The sequence below is a fragment of the Mustelus asterias genome, chromosome 21, assembly GCF_964213995.1.
Source record: "Mustelus asterias chromosome 21, sMusAst1.hap1.1, whole genome shotgun sequence".
Lineage (NCBI taxonomy): Eukaryota > Metazoa > Chordata > Chondrichthyes > Carcharhiniformes > Triakidae > Mustelus > Mustelus asterias.
Genome location: NC_135821.1, coordinates 45,596,952 through 45,622,930, shown reverse-complemented (window position 1 = coordinate 45,622,930; position 25,979 = coordinate 45,596,952). Strand labels below are relative to the sequence as shown.

Genomic DNA, 25,979 nt, shown 5'->3' with positions numbered 1-25,979 from the left:
GAAACCGGAGCACTCGGAGGAAACCCATGCAGACACGGGAGAACGTGCAAACTCCACACAGACAGTGACCCAAGCCGGGAATCGAACCCAGGTCCCTGGCTTTGTGAGGCAGCAATGCCAACCACTGTGCCACTGTGCCACCCTTAACCCAATTTTAGCTTCTGACTTCATACCTGTGGCATCACTGAACCCTCCCACCCCCATTTCCCCCTTCTGCAACAAAACCCATCTTCCTCCATTTCAGCTCATCCGCTGCATTGGCCCCTTTTATGCCTCACTATTCCAATGCACTCCTTGCCGATCTCCCACACTCCATCCTCCATAACCACTCGGTCATCAGAAGCTCTGCTGCCTCTGTCATGTAATTGCTGTTTCCCCATCACCCCTATGCTCGCTGACCTTCAATGGTTTCCAGTCAAGCAACATCTTGGTTTTAACAAACTCATCCTTGTTTTCAAATCCTTCCACAATCGCGCCCCTCCCTAACTTTGTAACCTCCTGTAGCTCCACAACGTTCTGAGATTTGTGCGCTCATCTAATTCTGTCTCTTGAGTACTTCTCCTTTGAATTGCCCCACCATTGGCAACTGTGCATTCGGTTGCTTTGTCCCCAAGCTCTGGAATGCTCTCCATTCACCTCTGATACTCTCCCTCATTTTACTCCTTTAAGAAATTCCTTACAACCTACTTATTTGACAAGACTTTGGTTCGATAAATCTCCTCATTGTTCCCCTCATTTACTTTTGTGAATGACTCGGTATCATTCTTTATTTTATAATGCTCCTGAGAAGCACCTTGGATGGTTTCCTGAAGTGCTATATAAATAAATTGTTGTCACGTCAACCATTGTCGAGCCTGGATTAGGTTTCACTTTCTTGCATTTTGTGCAAACCTGCGGAATTTGTATTTATTTATTCATGGAATGTGGGCCTTGCTTACTAATCACCATGGCTTGCTCGGCCATTCGAGAGGGCATTTAAGAGTCACAGCTAAGTGAACCAGATGGGTTTTTACAACAATCGACAATGTTTCGTGTTCACCAGTAGACTTAGAGTCATAACAGTTTACAGCATGGAAACAGGCCCTTCGGCCCAACTTGTCCATGCCGCCTTTTTTTTTAAAACCCCCAAGCTAGTCCCAATTGCCCGCATTTGGCCCATATCCCTCGATACCCATCTTACCCATGTAACTGTCTAAATGCTTTTTAAAAGACAAAATTATACCCGCCTCTACTACTACCTATGGCAACATGTTCCAGACAATCACCACCCTCTGTGTGAAAATATTGTCCCTTTGGACCCTTTTGTATCTCACCTCTCACCTTAAACCTATGCCCTCTAGTTTTAGACTCCCTTATCTTTGGAAAAAGATATTGACTATCTAGCTGATCGATGCCCTCATTATTTTATAGACCTTGACAAGATCACCCCTAAGCCTCCTACGCTCCAGAGAAAAAAGTCCCAGTTTATCCAGCCTCTCCTTATAACTCAATCCATCAAGTCCCGGTAGCACCCTACTAAGTCTTTTCTGCACTCTTTTTAGTTTAATAATATTCTTTCTATAATAGGGTGACCAGAATTGTACACAGTACATTAAGGGCTGTCCATTAAATCAATTCAATTTCATCAACTTCAATTGCAGATTTTTTTGTTAAATTCTACCATGGTGGGATTCGAACCCAGGTCCCCAGAGCATTGCCCAAGGTCTCGGAATTACTAGTAGAATGATAATACCACTACATCACCACCTCTCTCTTTTGATGAGACTCACAAGTTCCCATTGAATAGAATTGAGAACACAAACCCAATAAACTCCACCAACCACAAACAAGATTGGTCAATTTATATTTGAACTAAATTCCCTGATTTGGATCAACACACACCATTATTTGGCAAATTAATTTTATCCTGGGTTTAGAGGAAAAGCAGCACTGTAACATTGGTAATAACTCTGAAGGTTAGTCCATCTGTTCACAGATCATTTTGATTACCACATAAAATTGTGTAGCTGACCTGGAACTGACTGGATGACAGAAGATTACACTTGGATCATGGTCCATTATTCACCTCATTATTATTCACCTCATTGTTAGATACAGTGGAATTGGTTCAGTTAGAAAATGACTATATTGCCAAGATGGGGTCATACTGCTGAATGAAATGTAATAGAACTGGCCAATCTTCAAAATATTTTTGTCCATGAGCCTTCTGCAACTGCAGCTATTATACCAAGAATAAAAGTTGGCTGAAAAAGATGATCCAAAGGGAAACATGGGATCGCTACTAACTTTTAAATTTATATCTGTACAAAAGCAGATCCAGAGTTTGACATTAGCATGTTGTTAGCTTAACAGCAAAATGAGAGATTTAATGGGCAGCTCTTAATGAATACCACATCAACTGTTTCAAGTCCTGATTTTCTTTTTCTTGATATACCATGGCAGGATTCTCCAACCTCGTCCTTTCCCACCTCACTGCCAGCGAGAATGGAGAATTTGGTGCTCAGTCAAAATGCCATTCACTGCAACGGCACCACAGTGTCCCAGTCGCAGATGAGGTCAGAAGTTTTTGGCGTGTGTTTTTAAGAGCTTTTGCAAGATCAATATTATCTATTTTATTAGACATTTTGCAGCAACACAGCTTACAGGGCATCCCTTCATCTAACAGCAGCGTACAATTTCATAGGATTTATTTATACAAGTGTTAGGTACAAGATCAGAAACTCCAAGGTCTCGTATGAAGATGGCCTGGACCTCAACTTTTGTATTTGACATTATGGCGAGGGTTGGGTGTTTGGCTCCAGGTATGATTCGATTGGCCCACTAGAAAACTTTTATCAAAACAAACTTCATTTAACAACAGAGTTAAAATATATCAAAAGGAATCAGCATAACTTTTACCTATTGAAACTACTTAAACATGACAAGGTATAATTCTTGACTGCTAACAAACTCTCTCGATAGTTCCAATGTAAGCAATAACCCCACAGACATGAAATCCTCTTCAGCTTAAGTTAGCACTGAGAAAGAAAAATGTATGGGCTCAGGTGGATGCTAGGTTTCCAACCTTTTGACCCGACTGGACAGATACAGGAAGCCATCTGTCTTCTGACTCCCATACAGCTGCCTCCAGAGAAAGGGACAGATCACAGTCTCCAAATCAATACAGAGAAATAAACACAGAGAAAGCTACCTCTCTCTCAAGATCCCAAGCAGCAACTGACTTGATTTATCTGCGTAAGCCTAATCCCACCCATGTTTCTTATGTTGTACTGATTCTCATGTTGATCATCAATACAACATTCAGGGAGTTAAAGGTCAAGGACATATAACACAACTAACGCCAAGAAAGCAACAATGGGTTAAATGTCTACTTGAATCGCAAAAGGTTATACAACTGGATCACAGAATCCCTACAGTGCAGAAGGAGGCCATTCAGCCCATTGAGTCTGCACCAACTCTCCAACAGAGTATCTTACCGAGGCCTTCTTCCCAGCCCTGTCCCTATAACCCCACTCATTTACCATAGCTATTCCATCCAACTTACTTGGGACACTAAGGGGCAATTTAGCATGACCAATTCACCTAACCTGCACATCTTTGGACTGTGGATGGAAACCAGAGCACCAGGAGGAAACCCAAGCAGACACAGGGAGAACGTGGATACTCCACACAAGAACATCAAGCCAGGAAATATTTATTATAAGACAAGCCCCCAGATAGTTTAATTCAGTGCAGGAGAGATGTGTCCCACCTTGGTGAAGAGACCAGAAGTGGTCAGATGTTGTCTTACCCAAATATTCTGTTTAGTTTGGGTGTGGAGGAGTTCAGGAAGAACTTAATTTAGTCCTAACACCAAAGCTTAAGATAAGAGACCTTGATTTAACTCAGGTCAGATTGTGTTGTTCTGCTTTGTCGATCCAAGCGAGAAGTGGCAAGAGAGACAGGTGGGTAGTGAGGTCGCGTTAACAAGAATAGGAAACAGTTGTTCAAGCTTTGAACACGAGTATAAATTGATGTAAATAGGAGGATAATAATGGAGTAAAAAAAACTGTCATTTTGAACTCCTGTAACTTTTGACAATAGGATCACAGTTAGACTGTTATAACTGTGATTAGGTTCAATGGAAACTTAGATCAGCACTAACAAGACAAAATATATAATCATCACAGTTTTGTTATCAAACTGTTACTTTCCCCCCACTGGCTGCAATTATAATGCTTTACCTCTTCCATTTCTTTATTACCAAACAGTTATTGTCGAAAGCCATTTCTGCCAACACAAAAAACGTGACAAAAGTGATCATTAGTGGTAACAACAGAATCCTCAACAGATTTGTTGGAATATTCTGAAAGAAAAATAGAAATGAGTTGTCAGGCAATAGGGAAATGCCTAAGCTTTTTTGCTGTTGATTTTTTCATAATTGATTTTTTTTACTCCATTCTTAAAGACAAAGCCAATGCCCAGGATGAACTGGGCAAACCCAAATCCATCCCTTGCTTGCTCCAAAATTGAATCCAATTCATGGTCCCCGCAAAGGAGACAAATAAGATTCAAGCTAACAAGGCAATTTGACTTGATGTATTATTGTCACATGTATTAGCATACAATGAAAAGTATTGTTTCTTGTGCGCTAGACAGTCAAAGCAAACCGTTCATAGAGAAGGAAATGAGAGTGCAGAATGCAATATTACAATCATCTTAAAGCATTGCACCCTATCTTGGGCTTAATCTGCTGCACGAGTTTAGCCAATGTATCCTGTTGACCATTTTCATCGAAGAATAGAATCAGAGTCCCGACGGTGCAGGAGGAGGCCATTCGACCCATCGAGTCTGCACCGACAACAAGCCCAGCCAGGCCCTATTCCCGTAATCCCACGTATTTACCCTTCTAGTCCCCCAAACACTAAGGTGGAATTTAACATGGTCAATCCACCTAACCTGCACGTCTTTGGACTGTGGGAGGTAATCAGAGGTAACCCGGAGGAAACCCATGCAGACACAGGGAGAATGTGCAAACTCCACACAGACAAGGTTGGAATTGAATCTGGATCCTTGGCACTGTGAGACTGCAGTGCTAACCACTGTGCCACCCTATATTCGTGACCATGTAAATGTAAAAATGTGCTATTTAAAGGGAGAGCACTATTGTGCCCTGTCCCTGCAACTCAATGCGCATTTTTATTGTGCGTGCTGATTGATTTGTCTCTTTAAGGCCACAATGCATAGCTAATATGCATTGCTGGATTAATATGTATCCAAACATTCGTAACAGATCTTCCAATCTGACAGCGAAAAATGCCTTTCACCCTTACAACATTCGTAGGGTGGCATGGTGGCACAGTGGTTAGCACTGCTGCCTCACAGTGCCAGGGGCCCAAGTTGGGTTCCTGGCTTGGGTCACTGTCTGTGTGGAGTTGCATGCTCCCCACATGTCTGCGTGGGTTTCCTCTGGGTGCTCCGGTTTCCTCCCACAGTTCAAAGGACGTGCTGGTTAGGTGCATTGGCCATTCTAAATTCTCCCTCAGTGTACCTACACAGGTGCTGGGGTGTGGCGACTTGGGGATTTTCACAGTCACTTCATTGCAGTGTTAATGTAAGCCTACTTGTGACTAATAAATAAATTTATTTGCATGTCTGGCACTATGGCTAACTGAAACATTATTGACAGATTCTGGGACACTGCATACACTGGACACGCTCAAATTGCGAAGGAGCCTTCACCAAACTCTCATCCCTTTTGACAAAGGCCAAGCTTTGCTCCAAAAGGCTTTCAGGATATTAAAAACAGAAGAAACCATTTCATAAATGGAATCAAACTAATGGGAAGTAAGCACAGTTATTTTATTTTTGATGTTAGAAATTTGAGAGGGGAAATAACAATGATATTATTGGTTCATGAAGAAACATTGATGGACAGGATGACATATCATTGAATCATAGAATCCCGACAGTGCAGAAGGAGACATCGAGTCTGCACTGACCACACTTCCACCCATGCCCTATCCCTGTTACCTGACGTATTTTCCCTGCTGGTCCCCCTGACATTAAGGGGTAATTTAGCATGGCCAATCTACCTAACCTGCACATCTTTGGACTGTGGGAGGAAACCAGAGGAAACCGGAGGAAACCCACGCAGACACGGGGAGTATGTGCAAGTTCCACACAGGCACCTGAAGCCAGAATTGAACCTGGGTCCTTGGTGCTGTGTGACAACAGTGCTGACCACTGTGCCACCCTAATGCTGCTTGGATCTTCCCACAAGCACAACAAATATGGTACCATTTAGGAACCCAATTCTGGGATTCTGTTCCACTTTCCTGGCATGGGATAAGTTTGGGTAGTGAGCCGCACCCTGTGCTTCCAACCTGGTTGGCTCCATTGCAAGGGTGAGCATCTGCTAGTCCCCTGCGAATTTTGTGAATGTGGCTCAACTTTTCCTTGATTCATGGTTCACAGCTCCTCAGAGGAGTCTTAAACCATGGTCAGCATTCAGAAACGTTTAGAAAGGCAAATTGAAAAGGTCCTATCATGCCTCCTATGCCATTCCCATACCCCCTCCATTGCAACTCTGTGCCAGCTCATTCCCCTGGTCACTCCCTCTGGCCCTTCAACTGTCCATGTCAATGCAATGCCAATTCAAGCTCCTGCATGCCCCCTCACTATCCATGCCAATTCAATGCCAACTCTTGCCCCCAACCACTCCCATGACCCCCACCTCCCATATTGCCCATGCGACTCCTCTCCTTTTCAGATCTATTCATCGAGTATATATTATGTTCACAACCAGTGAGCCATTTAATAACAATGACGAGTGTGAACTGCTGAAAGAGAAAAGAAAATGCCCATTCGGAGATGTCTTTTGAAAAAGAACAATCTGCTACTCTTACAACCCTATAAAACTGTCAACTAGACAGACCATTCAAGTATCAATAATGGAAGCTTCAAACACTTTACAACGTTTAATCTTGTCCAAATAATCTTTTCCCAAGGAAGGGGAATCGAAAACCAGACGGCATAGATTTACGGTGAGGGGAGAAAGATTTAGAAGAGACCCGAGGGGCAACTTCTTCACCCAGAGGCTGGCGTATGGAATGAGCTGCCAAAGGTTGAGGCAGGTACAACAGCAACATTTAAAAAGCATTTGGGTAAGTACTTGGATGGGAAATGATTAGAGAGATTTGGCCAAACTAAGGGCAATTGGGCCTAGCTGGAAGTGCGCCATAGTTGGCTTGGGCCAGTTGGGCCGAAGGGCTTGTTGCCATGCTGTACTGCCCTATGACGCTAAATAGACATTGACAAAAGAGATCACAGAAAGAAATTATGAAAACCACTAAGTTCTCAATCAAGCAAAATCAACAAATCACTTCAGTTGTCACTGAAGCCAGTGCTAAGCAAAATTATCAGGCTTTTAGAATGGGCAAAAAGGTTTCACTCAGAGGGATTACTAAGCCAACCAGTACAAGGAAAATGTACAGACAACACTACTCATCACTCCCCTCTCAACAGTAACTAGACAAGAAAAATTACTCATGGCCCACTTTGCAGGAATGGCTAAAATAATCAACAATTACACTACAACTATTTCTAAACAGAACAGCGGGAATAGATTGAGCTGGTATAACAAGGAAAAAGCCTTGCATGTTTTGTTTATCTGAAGATAGTACCACTAGTAATTAACTTATTTCCATTTTAATTCATGGAATAATAATTGATTATCTTAAGCAATGTTATGCCAAAAGTCATACCTCTAGTAAGTAATAGGTAACTCCATAAATCATCTTTAGACCTCAGCTAGAGTATTGTATCAAATTCTTGGCACTTCAGAAGAGCATCAAGGCCTTGGAGAGATCTCGGCCCAGACTTTTACCATGAAAGGGGGGCTTTCAATCATGGCAAATATCCCAGAATTCCTGAAATTTTGAAGTCCCGCCCCAGAACCTCCCACCATCACGGAGCAGGAGAGGAGTCAGGCCTGAGTTTGCAAATGATTTGATTTGATTTATTATTGTCACATGTATTAACATACAGTGATAAGTATTATTTCTTGCGCGCTATACAGACAAATCATACCGTTCATAGAGAAGGAAACGAGAGAGTGAGGAATGTAGTGTTACAGTCATAGCTGGGGTGTAGAGAAAAATCAACTTCATGTAAAGTAAGTCCATTCAAAAGTCTGATGGCAGTAGGAAAGAAGCTGTTCGAGTTGGTTGGTACGTGATCTCAGACGTTTGTATCTTTTTCCTGAAGGAAGTAGATGGAAGAGAGAATGTCTGGGGTGTGTGGTCCTTAATTATGCTAACTGCTTTGCCGAGGCAGCGGGAAGTATAGACAAAGTCAATGGACAGGAGGCTGGTTTTTGTGATGGATTGGGCTACATTCACGACCTTTTGTAGTTCCTTGCGGTCTTGGGCAGAGCAGAAGCGATACCAAGCTGTGACACAACCAGAAAGAATGCTTTCTGAAGTGCTTCTGTGAAAGTTGTAGAGAGTCGTAACTGACATGCCAAATTTCCTTTGTGCCGATTTGCCCGCGTTTGGCCAAATCTCTCCAATTATTTCCCATCCATGTACTTACCCAAATGCTTTTTAAATGTTGCTGTTGTACCTGCCTCAACCACTTTCTCTGGCCGATTTGTGGAAGCTGCTGGCTCTTTAAATCACCAGTTGTCTCCACTGAAGTAGGATTTTGGTAAGGCAGGAGGAGTGGGCAGATTAGTTCCAGTAAGAGGAGGTCTAAACATGGTGGATTTGTTTGGAGACCCCTTTGGGAGGGGTAAGGTACCCTTTGGGGCTGTTAAAATTTAACATGATGATGTACTTTTTGTGCACGAGTTCATTGGAACCGTTCAGCTGTCAGGGCAACGAATACGACAAACAGCAGGTATTAACTGCTGAGCAAGTCAAATCCCTTTGTTTCTTGTCACGGAAGTTTGATTTACAGACCACAATCTTCTTTAAATTCTGAAAAGGAGACGAAACCTATTGATCTCAGCAGCAGAGAATTCCAGTAACACTTCTGGGATTTTAAAACGTAAACAATTGATAACAAAACTTAAGCACACAAGATTACAGTTAGATAGTTAAAATAATCTTATACAACATCCTTCCCAAAAGAAACCTACTTATTGAGACCCACAAGTAAACACCTTCCAGGAAACACTCCCTTACCAGATGTTAAACTGTTAAAATCCATTATGTAAGGTAAAGCTGGAATCACGGCAGTAATGATATACAACACAACCCCTCTAACTCACTACAGATGTTGGAATCTGAAGCAAAAACAGAGAATGCTGGAAAATTTCAGCAGGTTCAACAGCATCTGTAGAGAAAGAGAAGACAGCCAACGTTGAGTCTGGATGACCCGTCATCAGATCTTCAGGCAACTCATTTTCTGGGCCGTGGAAAAGTCAGCCACGGTTTTTTCAGGCCCGGTTAAGGTGGACTCACCCCGAGCTATCCAGCTGGTGGGTGGGGCCCCCGCCTCCAGGTTAGGAGCATCGGAACGAGCAGCAGATTATAGGCAAATTCAGCTCTTCGAGCTTACTCCGCCAATCAATCAGATCACGGCTGATCTCTCCCTGGTCTCAACTCCACCTCCCTATCTGTTCCCCATACCTCTCTTTCCCTTTTTTATTAGAAATATGTCTATCTCCCTCTTGAAACCATTCAACAATTCAGACTCCACCGCGCTATGGGGCAGCAAGTTCCACAAATTCACCTCCCACTGCGAGAAGCGGTTCCTCCTCATCGCAGTTTTAAGTCTACCACCCCTTAACCTATACCTGTCACCTCTTGTTCTAGATTGCCCCAAAAGAGGAAACCTTTGGTCTACATTTACTTCATCAATCCCCTTTAAAATTTTGTATAGCTCAATCAGATCCCGTCTCATTCTTCTAAACTCCAGCGAGTGCAAGCCCAAACTGTTTAATCTCTCCTCATACGTCAACCCTTTCATTCCGAAAAACCAATCTGGTGAACTTCCTCTGAACTGCCTCCAATGCCACCATATCCTTCCTCAGACGAGATGACCAAAAGTGGACATAATACTCAAAGGCTAAGTCCTGATACATGATTCTATAATTTTATTGCTAGCTCACCATAAATGCTGAATGCATTATTCTTCCCACATATTTATTTTATATCCAAAAAATGCAAGGGCTGAAACTCTCTATCCTACACATTGTTTTGTTGGAAAACATAATTGCTGCAGCACTGAATCATTCAACATAATGCCTATCTATTATAATGTTGACAGACGTGTCATCATGTTACAGTGTATTTTTGTGTGGAGTACTGTTTGCTTTTTTTCAAATCATGATTGGAAATCACAATGGAAAGGTAGTTGCAACAGTTGAACTGCTGTTAATTGGTCTGTAACGAGACATTAATAGATTAGTGGGACAGAAATCCTGGTCAGTAATCCTCTTAACCTTCAAGCATTTTCAATCACCATCACTGTAATGGTTAACTGCGTTAATCCAAAACTGATCTATCGCAATCCCACAGAATCACAAGGAGCACACATTACCTTAGCTGAATGAGTAACCCCTTAGCCAGAGACATCAGCTGTTTTCAAATACCTGTTCCTGATATGCAGTATTAGCACACAGAATGAAATTAGGATGTTGTCGAAATTTTGGAATGTGATAAATTGGGGATTAAAAAGTAAAATGTTACTCAGGCAAAGATCGGGCAGCATCAGTGGAAAATTTCTTTGTGTGTCACAATGATGCAATATCCATCACATTACAATAAGGAATCGAGAGTTTGTGGAATCCATGTTCAGAATCCTAATGGGGACGGCATTACCAAGCAAGGTCACGATTATAGAATATGGACATAGATCTTGTCTCCTAAACCTATGCTCAGATTCATTACGGTGCAGAAAGAGGCCATTCGGCTCATCGTGTCTGTACCGGCTCTCCAAACGAGCCAGGTGGTTTAATGCCATTCTTCTGCCTTTTCCTAGTACCCCTGCACATTGTTTCTATTCAATTAATCATCCAATGCCCTCTTGAATGCCTCCATCACACTTCCAGGTAGTGCACTCTGGACTCGAACCACTTGTGTTAAAAGAAATTCACATCATATTTGCTTCTTTTATAAATCACTTTACATCTGTGCCTTCTCATTATTGACCTTTTTATAGCGTGAACAGTTTCTTCCCATCCACTCTGTCCAGCCTCCTCAGGATTTTGAGCAGCTCTATTAAAACTCCTCAAAGCCTCCTTCCCTTTAAGAAGAACAGCCCCAACTTCTCCAATCTATCCTCATAACTGAAGTTCCTCATCCCTGGAAGCATTCTTGTAAACCTCTTCTGCCCTCCAATGCGTTCACATCCTTCCTATAGTGTGGCTATCAGAACTGTACACAATACGCAACAGCGGTCTAACTACTGTCTTCAGCATAACTTCGTTGCTCTTGTACTCTCTGTCCCTATTCATAAAGCCAAGAATACTATATGCTTCAGTAACCGCTCTCTCCACCTGTCCTGCCACCTCCAACTATCTGTGCACACATACACCCAGATCCCTCTGCTCCTGCGCCTCAAGAAATTTACCATCTATTTTATACTGTCTCTCTTACATGCATGCTGCTGATGTATCTCAAGATGCATGGTGGAAAACTAATACTGTTAAAAATGTAAAACTCTATACCTCTACTTCTCTACTTAGCAGATTTCACCCTATCTGGCAGCCTTAGCTCCTCTCTCATCGCACCAGAGACATAAAAACTGTGGGACATTGCAACACAAGATGTATAAAATATTTAGAAGTTTATTAATTCTGGCAAAATAAATATTGGTTATGATATTCATTAATTAGCAAAACAATCAGCTGGAATGGCCTTGCACACATGAAGAAGCTCAAAATCACTATGTATTAAAAAAACCTCATTGAAAGGCCACATTCCTGGCATAACATGTATATGTGATATTAGCCACCAACAACCCAAAATAAAAAGGCTCCCCTCCGCAAAAAGAAAATCACAGAATACAAGCTTGCCGACAAAAAGTAAACATAAAAATAACATTTGCCAATAAATGACTGCTGAGTATTCCATCTGTTGCACACTGTGACTATATTACTCATTGTTCCAATTGCGTGGAACTAAGAGGGCATTTCGCTCGGAAATCGATGATTGCCCTAACATTGATCAATTTCCTTCAAGCGGTTCAATCCCATTGGAAAACCTGAGACATCCAGAGCAATTGGAAAGCAGCATGGCTCTGAACATTGATAGCCATCTCTGATAATATGATTGTGCATTCACAGCTGGAGCCATGGCCATGAAATTTAACGGGATGTTACTCCTATTTAAAAGCCCGAAAGGTAAGCATTTCACACAAGCCCTTCAACAACCTGATGAGCAATCATCCAAAATGAATTTGTGATCCACAAAAGTACTCAGATGTCATAAAGTGTTACTTCACGTTACAGCTATAAGTTAAAGTTGATATAAAAATTGCATATCAAAAACTTCCATCGCACCTTTTTGGCTAAGCCTCTTTACAACATGATTATCTGTCCTTTTAAGGCTCTCAATGAAACTCCGATCCTGTTGGAGCTAAGCCAAACCATTTTGCTACAAGTGTTTTCCGATCAATTGAAATCCTGAGGAAATATTGTGATTCAGATGAAAACAAATATTTAAGAACAATGAGAGGGCTGCCAATTAATTGAGTGGTTGAGATGATGTCAAGTCGCAAAAAATGCTTTGTAGCCAATTATTCCAATCTCTGAAGCAAAGTGTTCCTTATAATAATTCTCCGTCTTTTCCTTGAAATATGACATCTGCTGGCATTTTATGAGTAGCTTCATTCAGGTTTGAACTTAAATTTCACATTAGTTGTGACAGACAATTTATATGTCCACTCCATATCTTTGAAATATGGTTGTATTCAAACGGAAGGTTTGTGAACCCAGGGTTCCTGCACCTCAGTTGAAAGAACAAAGAACAAAGGAAAGTACAGCACAGGATTGGGGCCCTTCGGCTTCCAAGCCTGTGCCGATCATGATGCCCTAACTAAATTAAAAACAAAACATTCTGCCTTTACTCAGTCCATATCCCTTTTTTCCTTCCCTATTCATGTACCCATCCAGGTGCCTCTTAAATGTTGCTAACATGCCTGTTTCCACCACCACCTCTGGCAGCGCGTTCCAAGTACCCACCATTCTCTGCATGAACATCCCCCTGCAAATCTCCCTTAAACTTGCCCCCTCTCACCTTGAACCTGTGCCCCCTTGTAATTGACACCTCCACCATGGGACGAAGCCTCTGGCTATCCACCTTGTCTATGTCTCTCGTAATTTTGTGCATCTCTATCAGATCTCTCCACAGCCTCCGTTTTTCCAGTGAAAATAATCCTAGTTTATTCAACCTCTCGTCATAGTCAACACCCTCGAGGCCAGGCAACATCCTGGTGAACTTCCTTTGCACTCTATCCAAAGCTTCCATGTCCTTCAGGTAGTGTGGTGAACAGAACTGCATGCAATACTCCAAATGCAACCTAACTAAGGTTTTATATAGCTGCAACATGATTTCCTAACTCTTGTACTCAATGCCACGGCCAATGAAGGCAAGTGTACCATATGCCTTCATAATCATCGTTATCTTTCTTGACCTCTTCTGAGTGGTGGTTCCTCCTCTGTCCCAGGTTACCCTGGTGAGAAGCCATGGTTGTTTCTCCACTCAGACTCGAGTTAAAATGGGAATCTGCCCATTGGATATGGGTAGCTGTTCTTGCTGCTTGCTCAGGAAAGTCAGTTCAACTCCAGGGCATGACATTAATGCAGGCATTTCAAATGCCCTCCTGCCAGTTTCCAACATGTGCATAGGGACTAACATTTTCCCAACCCCGAAAACAGAGCAAGTTACCCAAAATAGACAGATACAGCGCAATAGGTGCTCAACACAGAGGACCACCACATTATTTTTGAAGGCTAATGTAACTTGAGAGAGTCTTAACCAGTGTTCTGAACTAGAAAGTTTACAGAAGAGAAAATAGGAAGTGGTGTATAACTGGTAGCTCGTTCATTAACATCTGTTTTGTGACTAAGTTGAAATTCACCCCAGTTTCTGGTGGATCCATGTCACGACACCGATGGGTCCTACTTCAACAATCCAGAAGATTGCTTCACCTTCTCTCAGTGACTCATGCAATGGCCACCTCCTGCATCCTGGGCCAAGGCTACTGAAATTCCAGATGTTTCAATTGCCTCCTGATGTTTGACATGGGTGACCCTCCCTGTGGCAGATGGGGATGTCAGCGCAAACAAGGCTTTATGAATTTTTGTCATGGAGATCAGATTTAGTGAGTACATTTTTCCATTTCTATCTATGCTTAATTCCTTTGCCTTCCACCATAATTATGTTGGGAATATGCCAGAATTTGTATTGCAATTTGAGGAAAAGATGTGCAGCAGTCACTTTGCCATCCTCAGCCCCAACAGTTTGCCGATTTACTCAACACAACTTGTTCGGAACAATTTGCCATTCTTCAACAAAGAGTGGCTTCTGTTTACTTGCTGTTTTTATATATTTAAGTAGGTGCATGATTGCTTTAAGAGCCAGTCACATGATTTGATGGTGATGCCATTAAGGTGTTGCACAGGCTGCTGTTTCAATATCAGTTGGTACTCTGTACAGGCCAGAGCTCCGAGAATAAACCTGTTGTGTGTTACTTTGAATCTACGTGTGCAACCCCCATCTTTTCTTTTTGTTTAAAACCCAAAACCTCTAACATAGTTTGGACATTACAGATACATTGTCTCCAATCTTTTTTGTCGAAATAGTCATCAGCACTTTTTAAAATCACTTCCTATATTCATTTCAAATTCTTGTTTTCCTGCGTTTCTTAAAGCTTGGAATCCCAACCAGCACCAGTTTTCTTTTACTCCATGAACCCATCTTCATGTTCCCAAGCATGAAATGTCACAACTTTTTGCTTTATTTAATAGTTTTACATACATTCCATTCAGATATGGTTATTTCTTGAACTTGTACTTTTTCAAAGTACTATACACCATTTTATTATGGACTGTTGGATCCTCCATTGTCCAAGTGGTATTCAAAATACTTCACTTAGCCTTAAGGTTCTGACAAAAGATTACTGGCTTGAAGCATGGGCCGGAATTTCTGGCCATTCACACCAGGATATTCTTTGGTCCTGCTCCAGTGAATGGAGATGTGCCGAACCGCCAAATTCTCCAGCCTCGCTTACAGCAGTGGCGGGATGTGAACGGCTGGAAAATTCGAGCCAAGAATTTTATTCCCCTGTCCATAGGTGCTGTCAAACTTGCTGAGTATTACCCAGTGTTTCTTTTTTTTCATTCCAGCATCCTCAGCCTTCATTTTCTTGTGTGTAAGCATTTAACTCACTGCTACTTCTCCTGGAATGCCCACCGTGGAGGTCCTGGATCTTCTCTCAGACAGATATTCCATTTGTCTCGTTTGCCTTGTTAGTCCTTTTGCGTCCCTTCTCCTGTTTGATCAGGAAGCGATCAAGACTCGTTTTCACAGTCATGCCTCCTTCCTCAGCACTTGTCTCTGGCTCTGACTTATTCCATATACATCCCAATGGAAATTCCATCCTTCACAATTTGGAGCAACCCGCAGTTACAGATATCTCCTAGATATTTGGTATTCCTCGATACACTCTGGCCCTGTCCCTTTTTTCAAACTCATCCCTTAGTGTTTTCATCACCACCTCAGGTCTCCCCCTCTCTGGACCTAATCAATCAGTCCCCAGCAAAGGCTTCAGTCGTATCTCCTTGCACCCCCACCTAAATGAAACCTTATGATGAATCAAAACCCACTTAATTTGTGTGTCTAACTTGTAAATATTCACTCACTTAGCAATATGGCAACTAACGTTACATGTCCACCAATATTCTCTGCCTCCATGAATACAGATGAGTTAGGTGTACACTGGTGTGATTTTATTGTACATTATGTTTATTGCGTGTAACACGTCATTGTTTCAAATGTGCATGCATGACTGAGATCGTAGTTTCTTAGTTAATAAATATCAAATTCACACATAGTTGCTGAATCATGGAAAGTTGCATTATTGAATGTTAGAAACACTGGACCTTGCACTAAGTGGAATAACGTCCCCCATACATGCCTCCTTTTCAACAAATTGGATCACCAACAAGTGCCTCCAAGTCTACCTTTCACAATGTCATACACATGGTAGTGTGCTGTTGTCAGCTCCAGTACATTCATTGTAATCTGATCATTATCCGAATATTTCTGTTAATCACTCATTACCTCAAGGCAGAACATTATCATAGAATCTGTTCAAAGATTTGTTTGGAATAGTACGCATACAAATCTTTGTGGAAAGCCATGACAATACAGGATGACAGTCCATGCAGTATAACACTAAAATCTTTCTGCATACTTTACCTACCCCGTAGACTAATTGCACATTTTAAAGTTATGATCCAGATTGAGCAGTCAGCATAAAAAGCATAATAAATAGTTCACTTTTAAACTGTAGATCTCATTTCCTTGAGTTGTGACCTTCATTGTTAACTCAATTTTGTTATATCCAGCAGTGATAATCAGACATCCATTGTGATGGGGTACCAACAATGTTACCAATTTTCATTACCAACATGCACGTCCATCACTATACAGTCCATTAACAGAATCATTTAACATAGAAACATAGAAACTAGAAGCAGGTGTGGGCCATTCAGCCCATAGAGTCTGCTTCGCCATTCATTTTGATCATGGCTGATCATCGAATTCAATATCCTGATCTCCCCTTCTCCCCATATCCCTTGATCCCTTTAGCCTCAAGAGTTATATCTAATTTATTCTTGAAATCAGACAACATTTTGGCCTCAACAACATTCTGTGGTAGTGAATTCCACACATTCACCATCGTTTGGGTGAAGAAATTTCTCCTCACCACAGCTCTATAAGGTTTACCCCTTATCCTCAAACTATGAAGCCTAGTTCTAGACTCCACCACTGTTGGGAACATTCTTTCTGAATCTATCCTGTCTAACCCTGTTATAGTTTTATATGTTTCTATGAGATCCCCTCTCACTCTTCTAAACTCCAGTGAATATAATCCTCACTGACTTAGTCTCTTCTCATATGACAGACCTGCCATCCCAGGAATCAACCTGGTAAACCTTTGCTGTCCTCCCTCTATAGCAAGGGCATCCTTCCTCAGATAAGGACACCAGAACTGCGCACAATACTCCAGGTGTGGCCTCACCAACACCCTATACAATTGCAGCAAAACATCCCTATCCCTACACTCAAATCCTCTTGCTGCGAAGGCATACATACCATTTGCCTTCTTTACTGCCTGGTGTACTATTCTTGCTTTGTGAAGATTGAAGCAAAGTGCAAATTTAATTCCTCAGCCATTTCTTTATTCCCCGTTATGAATTCGCCCGTTTCTGACTGTAAGGGGCCTATATTCGTTTTTGTCAATCTTTTTCTCTTAACATATCTATAGAAACTTTGACAGTCAGTTTTTATGCTCCCCGCTTTCTTACTTTCATACTCTATTTTTCCTTTCTTAATCAATCCCTTGGTCCTCCTATGCTGAATTTTAAACTGCTTCCAATCCTCAGGCCTATTGCTTTTTCTTGCCAATTAATATGCTTCTTCCTTGAATCTGATACTATCTCTAATTTCTCCTGTAAGCCATGGTTTGGTCACAATTCCCTTACTACTCTTGCACCAAACAGGAATAAACAACTTCTGGAGTTCACCTATTCGTTCTTTAAATGCCTGCCGTTGCCTGTCCACTGACTTTCCTTTCAGCAATGTTTCCCAGTCCATTATGGCCAATTCATGCCTCAAACCATCATGATGTGGAGATGCCTGTGTTGGAATAGAGTGGACACAGTAAGAAGTCTCACAACACCCGGTTGAAGTCCAACAGGTTTATTTGGAATCACGAGCTTTCAGAGTGCTGCTCCTTCACCTGATGAACCTGGTGTTCTGAGACTTCTTACTGTGTCATACCATCACAGTTACCTTTATTGAGATTCAGGACCCTGGTCTCAATCAACTACATCATTATCCAATTTGACAAAGAATTCTACTGTATTATGGTCATGCATCCCCTCAGGCTCTCTCACAACTAGATTTCCAACTGATCTTTTCTCATTGCACAACACCCAGTCCAAGATGGCCTGCTCCCCTTGTTGGTTCCTCAACGTATTGCTCCAGAAAACCATCCCGTATGCACTGGAGAAATCCCTCCTCTATTGTACTGTGACTAATTTGACTCTCCCAATCTATATGCAGATTAAAGTTGCCCATAATCACAGATGTTCCTTTAACACATTCCTTGGCGCCAGTTCTTCCTCTACCCACTATACAGTCAGGGTGACTGTGGCAACTTCTCTCAAGAATGCTCCTTGGTGAAGTCGCTCTCATTCTCAAATTGAAACAGAGACTAAAACATGGCATATTGAATCAGAGCATCCAGAGAAAACCCATGCAAACATCGGGAGAATGTGCAAACTCCACACAGTCACCCGAGGCCAGAACTGAACCCGGGTCCCTGGCCCTGGCTATATTCGACACTAAGTTTCTGGATATTTTAATTCTGTGCATATTGGATCTGATTCTGCAGTGGTAATGACAGTGAAACTGTCTGTATTCACCATTATCACTCCACTGAAACTGCAGTAACTTGTGGAATCCAACCAGTCAAAATTAAATCGGAAATCCAGAGGTTGCTGTCAGTGACTCACGCTTCTGCAGAGCGTGTACTGTCGAGGCTCCCCTGACTGCAATCAATGGAGATGTTTAGAAGTCGATGGGAAATTTGCTCATTTACACTGTTTGTCTTGCTGCAAATACTCTGGAAAAGGTTCCTGATTCTTGAATGAAATGTAACTGGGCTTTTCATGGTGCACTGACTTCATAATTATGCCAAAACTCCATCAGAGGCCCTGGGAGACTAACTTTACATTTATAGAATACCAAATTTATCCTTAAGCATTAAAAATGTCCCCCTTTCATCAAAATTTCAAACTTTTTCAAATCATAGCATCATACAGTGCAGAAGAGGCCCCTCGGCCCATCGAGTCTGCACTGACATGCAAGAAATACCTGAACTCCAACCTAATCTGATCTAACAGCACTTGCCCCATAGCCCTGAATGTAATCATGTGCCAAGAGCTCATCCAGATACTTTTTTAAAGGATGTGAGGCAACCCGCCTCTACCACCCTCCCAGGCAGCACATTCCAGGCCGTCACCACCCTCTGGGTGGTCACCACTTCCTTCAAGGTTAGCAGTGAGCTCCACTGTTTCACTGCCGATTGGGCCATTAGCACACAGATGAAACATTCTTGCGTGTACATGCTTTCAGGTCAACTTTCATGCATGGTTTGTTCTGTGCAATGCCACCTGTAACCTACGTCACTGAAGCATTGAACTAATTTTCTTAAAATGGTCTAGATATACAGAAGTCACTCCCCTGAGGTCATTGTCCCTTGACCAAAGTTAGATTTATCTACATAGTAAGCAACACTCTGACAGGTCCTTCCTCATACAGAGTTTAAACCCAGAGTGCCAGGAACCCTGACACTCCACATGATGTATACACGCAGGGCTCCCTGTTTGGACAAACCAGTACTGCTTTAACCTGGGAGCTTGTATTCTAAGAGGGCCATATCGTGGGCCTTGTTAAAGTCATTACATCTATGAAAGAAAGAAAAACAGATCACAACTTGTCGCCTTTCATAGAGTATTTAATCATCTCCACACAGAATCTTATTCCTGACAAAAACCCAGTTAAACACTTGTAGCTGTCAATTACTTTGATGTTTGAATTTGCATCAGTATCCCCTTATCTCTGCTATATAACAATGTGCACCAATTAACTCAAGTATATTTTTCCCCAAATTATAACCTCAGCACAACAACATCCTGCAATGCATTGTGCTCTGGAATTGTGTTGCAATGACAGCAGAAATATTAGCATTCTCTGTTGTGAACCTGGAAAACTGACAGGAACGTCTCACATCTGCAGCCCAAAGCGGAAATCCTGAAGTTGCTGCCAATAGTTCCCATGCTCCTCCACAGATTGTGCTGTTCATGGAATCTCAGGCAACGAACCTTCGACATCACTGAACTGATGGAAATCTTTTCTTCTAAACTGTAACATTGCCTTTAAAAACTCCTTAATAAGGTGTGACACACACAAAGTCATAATGAACAACCTCTTTGATCCAGAAAAGTTAAACTGTAATATTGCCTTTGAGAACTCTGTAATAAGATATGACTTGCGTCATGTTGAACAAACTCTCGGATTCAGAAAAGCTCTTCTTATATTTCTGAAATGTTACGTTTCCATTCTGATAAAAATGTGTTTCCAAATAGAAATTTGTAAAATTAATGGCATTCTAATTTCTATCATGCATGCCCAAATCTTTATTCCACTCCTTGTAAAACTTCAAAGAAGTGAAGGATAATCGGTGCATTTTACTTCCTGCTTTCCTGTCTGTGACAATTCTTAAAATGCAGGCTGCTTACCCTGTTTGAGGACATCACTGTTGCTGGATTTCTGGAGATCTCTCGGCTTTGCACCAGATTCAAATTCAAGAACAATGGTGAACTCAATGCTGTGGAGATCTCTAGATCCTTATGGGCAGCTTTCTTTGAGGTTAACGGCAAGCAATGTTACTTTACTGTTGACTGGGAAATCCATGCCATTCTGAATAAAAATTGAGAAACACTGCCTTTTTTTTTACCCGACAAGAATACATCTGGTAATAATATGCTGCATATGCTCCCCTCATTGTATACAGTTTTGTGACTTAGATCATTAACTGGTGATGTATTTAAAAACAGTTCATATGAGCAGCTTTTAATTTGTTGAGGGGGTTTTATTCATGTGTGGCACTTGTTCAAAAACATCAGCCAAAGCCAAATGCTTTCTCACTCATTCTCCATTTACACTTGCCCAAAATGCAGGCCACAACTTTTGGGAATTGTATCTGCAACCATTTACCCTTGAGTTGATGGTCGGATATTGAGATACGCACTGCTTGTGTGGAGCTGCATTCTGGTCAGGTTGTCAAAAACATTCCAAACATCTTGTACAGGAGCTTTGTCTCTGTATGAATATTTCAAACTGGCAAACAGCCCTTCTTGTCATGATATTCCTTCATATAAATGTCATTCATCTGCATTGCTAAGAAATTCATGCAAGTAATAAAATGTTCACCTTTCGTACAGAAAGGCAACAGGCGGATGCACAGATACACATAAATAAGCCAATAAGATAAAGTACTAATGAGAGCTGTGTCAATGACCATCTGTTTATACAGAGGAAGCAACCTTCAGAGGCCAGTCCCTTTAAAATAAATTGATCACATTACACATATTAACTTGTGCACAGACCGGCTCCAGACTAATTAAAGAACTGCAACCAATCATCTTAACAACCATTTTGTGTAATGTAGATGTATGCTTCCATTCGGTCTTTATGCTGCTCATTAAAACTGTCAAGAACAAGGCGACTCTGCAGATAAGCAAAGCCTCAGCGATGAACTGCAGTCTGTGATGAACACAGTCGTAGGTTTCAGAGGGAATAACAGGAATGCCAAACCGTTCATTTCTCATGCTAAAACGGGCACTTTACGAGGAATGGCTACTGAGGGAAAGAGAGAAGATTGGGGTAGGAATACTTTAGAAGAAATAACCATCGTGAAAGGTAGTCATTGCTCAGAAAGGTGAAATTTTTCAGTGGTAGGAAAATCATATTCAGACTTCCAGATATCCTTCCCACAATCAATGCAAAGTAGACAGCCCATGTCAGCACCAGCAACTTTATGAATAGTAAATTCATATACTTGCCATATTGATGAATCTTCTGTCCCGCTGACCTCCAAGAAGTCGTATCCATCTTCCAACAGAAAGTCTGTGAAGACCAACGCTATGGTGTCACCAGGTTCAGCTAGAATAGTCCAAGTGCAGTCCGCATTATTATCATAAACTGACGGAAAGCTAGGGCTTGAGATAACCCCACTCTGTCCACGTAAGGTTCCTCCACAGCCATCGTCCGCTGCAAAAGAAAACTACGTTTTAAAAAGAGAACTGGAAAGGGAGCATTTGAAAGAATTAAAAATTTTCATCATGAAAATATGAACATTTTTCCACCAGTTTGCAGCTGCATTTAACACTCCGCGATTACAGAAAGGCCCTCAGTGAATTAACAGATTAAAAGAAAATGAACAAACTGTAACTCAGTAACTCGAAAACAATTAATCTGCCATTCTGTCAGTCCAAACGGTAAATTAACTGCTGAAAGATTATAGTGTGCCCTTCATAAAATTAAACCTTCTTCACTGTAAACTTCTGTTGATTTATGTTTATAATCGCTAAAATAAAACAAATTTCCACGGAGACACTTAAGCTGAAACCATCTCATTGAGTAGTAGTTTGGTAACTAGCAGATCAATAGATTAGACTGTTGAATTGTCACTGAATATCACAGGTTAACAGCTAAAATATGCAAATGACAACCAATCATAGAATCCCTACAGTGCAGGAGGAGGCCATTCAGCCCATCAAGTCTGCACCGACTACAATCCCACCAATACCTTATCCCCAGACCCCTACATATTTACCCTGCTAATCCCCCTGACACTAAGGGGCAATTTAGCATGGCCAGTCCACGAAACCCACACATCTTTGAACTATGGGATGAAACCTGAGCACCCGGGGGAAACCCACGCAGACACGGGGAGAATGTGCAAACTCCACACAAACAGTGACCCAAGTCCGGAATCGAACCTGGGTCCCTGGCACTATGAGGCAGCAGTGCTAACCACTGTGCTACCATGCCGCCTGCTACTTGGATTACATTCGCCATGATAAAAAAGCTTACTTAGCAGCTCGCATTCATTCATGTGGGTACGCACCTGATTAACATTAAAAATGATGGGGGCGATTCTCCTAGCCCTCCACACAGGTCTAGCAGTGCAACGAGCTGGGAGACATCAGCGGATGCCATTTACCAGGCTCTCCATTGGGCGCCAATGCCTCTGTGCATCTCCGGGGCCAGGATTTCTAACGTAATCGGCGTGGAGCTGATTTTCATGTTAAAATTTGTATTTAAATACCATTACCCAGCCCGGGACTGAAATCTTCCCCACAGCCAGGAGTGGTTCACACCAATGGGGTTTACAACAGCTCCCCACTCGTGGGGAACTGATGGCCTGATCCCGTTGGAGTGAACAGAGTCCATGGAGGCCCCCGAGGAGATTGGGGGTAAGTGCCTGCCTGGCACCTTGACAATGCCTGAGCATCAGGCAGTGCCAAGAGGGCAGGGCCTATAGGGATAGAGGTCCCCTGCCATTCTGCGTAGGGATCGGTGGCAAAGGGAGGGAAGGGGGTGATCGGGGCTGGCCATCCAGGTGGTGAGGGGGGTGGGGTCGTAACTGCAGGTGGCGTGGGGGAGGGGAGACGTTGGGGCTTGCCCAGAGAGGTCTAGTAGGGCAACAATCTGAGGGGTGGTGACTTGACAACGGCAGTGATGCAGGGTTGCTGGCCAGCGAAATCACTGGCAAGTGATTGGGAGGCCAGCAGTGCAGGGTTACTGCGCATGCGCCGATCTCTGCTCTGACAGATTGACACATGCGCAGTGGCCCGCTCAGCGCTAGACTGCCGGCCTCTCCAGCAGGAATAGGCCCCATCCCCTGGTTTTCAGCATGAATCTCTCTGAGGCACTCTGCAGTGCATAGCGTGTGGAAGATTAAAAAGACAGTGGGAGTTACTTCAATTTTTACGCGAATTCAGCACTTCGAATTTTTTTGGGAGATTCGGCCCTCGACATGTTGTAACAGGAAAGATACTTAGGAATGAATATATTCTATTTAATTACTTCTATCTAAAAGCTGTATTTTGAAAGGTCAGGAATGCTTTTGTGACAAATTACCAGCTTTTAAAACATGGAACAAGAAATGGGCAACAGCAACTCCTCTTTATATGAAAAATGTGTATCATTTATTAATATACATTATGTGTAATATATATACACAATTAGGAAGCACTTCTGTTTTCTGTTCAATATATTGCTTCCAAATGTGGGTTTCACATATAAATCCATCAGAAAAAGTATTTTTTCCACATTTCAGCACTGCCTTTGTGCTGTTAGATGACTTGTCCGATATCTGGTTTGGTTGAGCTCCAATTTTCCTCGGCTAAGTGCTGGTAAAATCAATGTCTTGCCTTTGGGGGTGGCATGGTGGCACAGTAGTGAGCACTGCTGCCTCACAGTGCCAGGGGTTTGATTCACAGCTTGGGTCACCGTCTGTGCGGAGTCTGCACATTTTCCTGTGTGTGCGTGGGTTTCCTCCCACAGTCCGAAAGACGTGCTGGTTAGTGCATTGGCCGTGCTGAATTCTCCCTCTGTGTATCCGAACAGGCGCCTGAGTGCGACGACAAGGGGACTTTCACAGTAACTTCATTGCAGCATTAATGTCAGCCTACTTGTAACTAATAAACAAACTTTACTTGTCCCCGGCCACAAATAACCTCCTGAGATACAAATTTCCTTTTTGGCCAAAGTCATAGACTGAGTTAGACTGTTTACAAGCTTGTCTATCTACTTTAGAAAAGAGCAGAGCTCCCAAATCCATCGCTCTCGCAAATACTCCTCACCCAGTGTTAGACGGACCTCAAAATTCTGAGCAATGACCAATGAAAGCAGGAGCGATGAACGGAATGCAAAGAAACCATTCACATTTCTCACATGGCTTGTCTGTTCCTGCTTGCAAGTCCATAATATTGGTTTGAATTTTTGCAATGATGGAGAACCACTTGGTCATTGCGAACCTGACTCTGGAGGCCAGTATCAGGAGGTCCAATCCCCAAATACAGCCCTCATTTTTGCATGGGGCAAAGGGGTGGTTTCCCAGTTGCACATCTGTTGTTCACGGAGGCAGCTACCTCCAGCCATACCTGATTTTCCTGAGTAAAGAGTGGGAAAACGTGATGTATGCAGGTTATAGCTGATAGGACCAGGTCTATACTGTGCACAGATGCTTAGATAGGTAGGGTACCTCTTGTGAAGGTAGGGTGACCTTTTGGACATGGTCCTGGGACACCTTGGGAGGTAGGCTGCCCTTTGGGAAAGGTAAGATACCATAGAAATGATACAGCACAGAAGGGGGCCATTCGGCCCATCTTGTCCATGCCAACCCAAAGACACCCAGGAGCCCTTTCTAACCCCATTTTCCTGCACTCGGCCAAAGCCCTGCAGCTTGCAGCACTTAAGGTGCAGATCCAGGTACTTTTAAAAGAGTTTAAAGTTTATGCCTCCACCACCAACTCAGGCAATGAATTCCAGACATCCACCATTCCATAAAAAAGTTTTTCCTCATGTCCCCTCTCGTCCTTCTGCCACTTACCTTGAATCTACTACCCCTGGTTTTTGAACACTCGCCAAGGGAAACAGGTTCCTATCTACCCTATCTCTACTCCTCAATAAAGTCACCCCTCAGCCTTCTCTGTTCCAAGGAAAACAACCCCAACCTCTCCAAACTCTCCCCAGAGCTACAATTCTCCTGCCCTGACAACATTCTCTGCATTCTCTCCCGAGCAATTACCTCCTTCCTGTAATGCGGTGACCAGATCTGCACGCAACACTCAAAATGTGGCCTCACCAGTTTCTTATACAGTTCCATCATTTGTATGGCTACCTTTGTAATCTATACCTCTGCCAATGAAGGTGAGCATTCCATGTGCCTTCTTTACAACCTTATCTACCTGTACTGCTTTCTTTAGGGACATGTGTATTTACACGCCAAGATCTCTCACTTCATCTATCCCTCTCAGTATAATTCCATTTATTGTCTATTTCCTTTTACTGTTTGACCTCCCTAAATGCATTGCCTCACACTTAGAGTTGAACTCCATCTGCCACTTCCCTGCCCACTCCACCAACCCACCTATATCATTTTGGCACTTGTAGCTATCCTCT

General features: G+C 42.5%; 1 protein-coding gene across 1 annotated transcript in view; it reads right to left on the bottom strand.

Annotated features, from left to right (window-relative positions):
- Positions 1-25,979, bottom strand: part of csmd2 (CUB and Sushi multiple domains 2) — a 1,866,499-nt gene that overhangs the window by 1,234,525 nt on the left and 605,995 nt on the right. Inside the window, exon 5 of the mRNA XM_078237109.1 lies at positions 21,851-22,058. Within this exon, the coding sequence (XP_078093235.1) occupies positions 21,851-22,058 (208 nt within the window). The remainder of the gene's footprint in view (positions 1-21,850; positions 22,059-25,979) is intronic.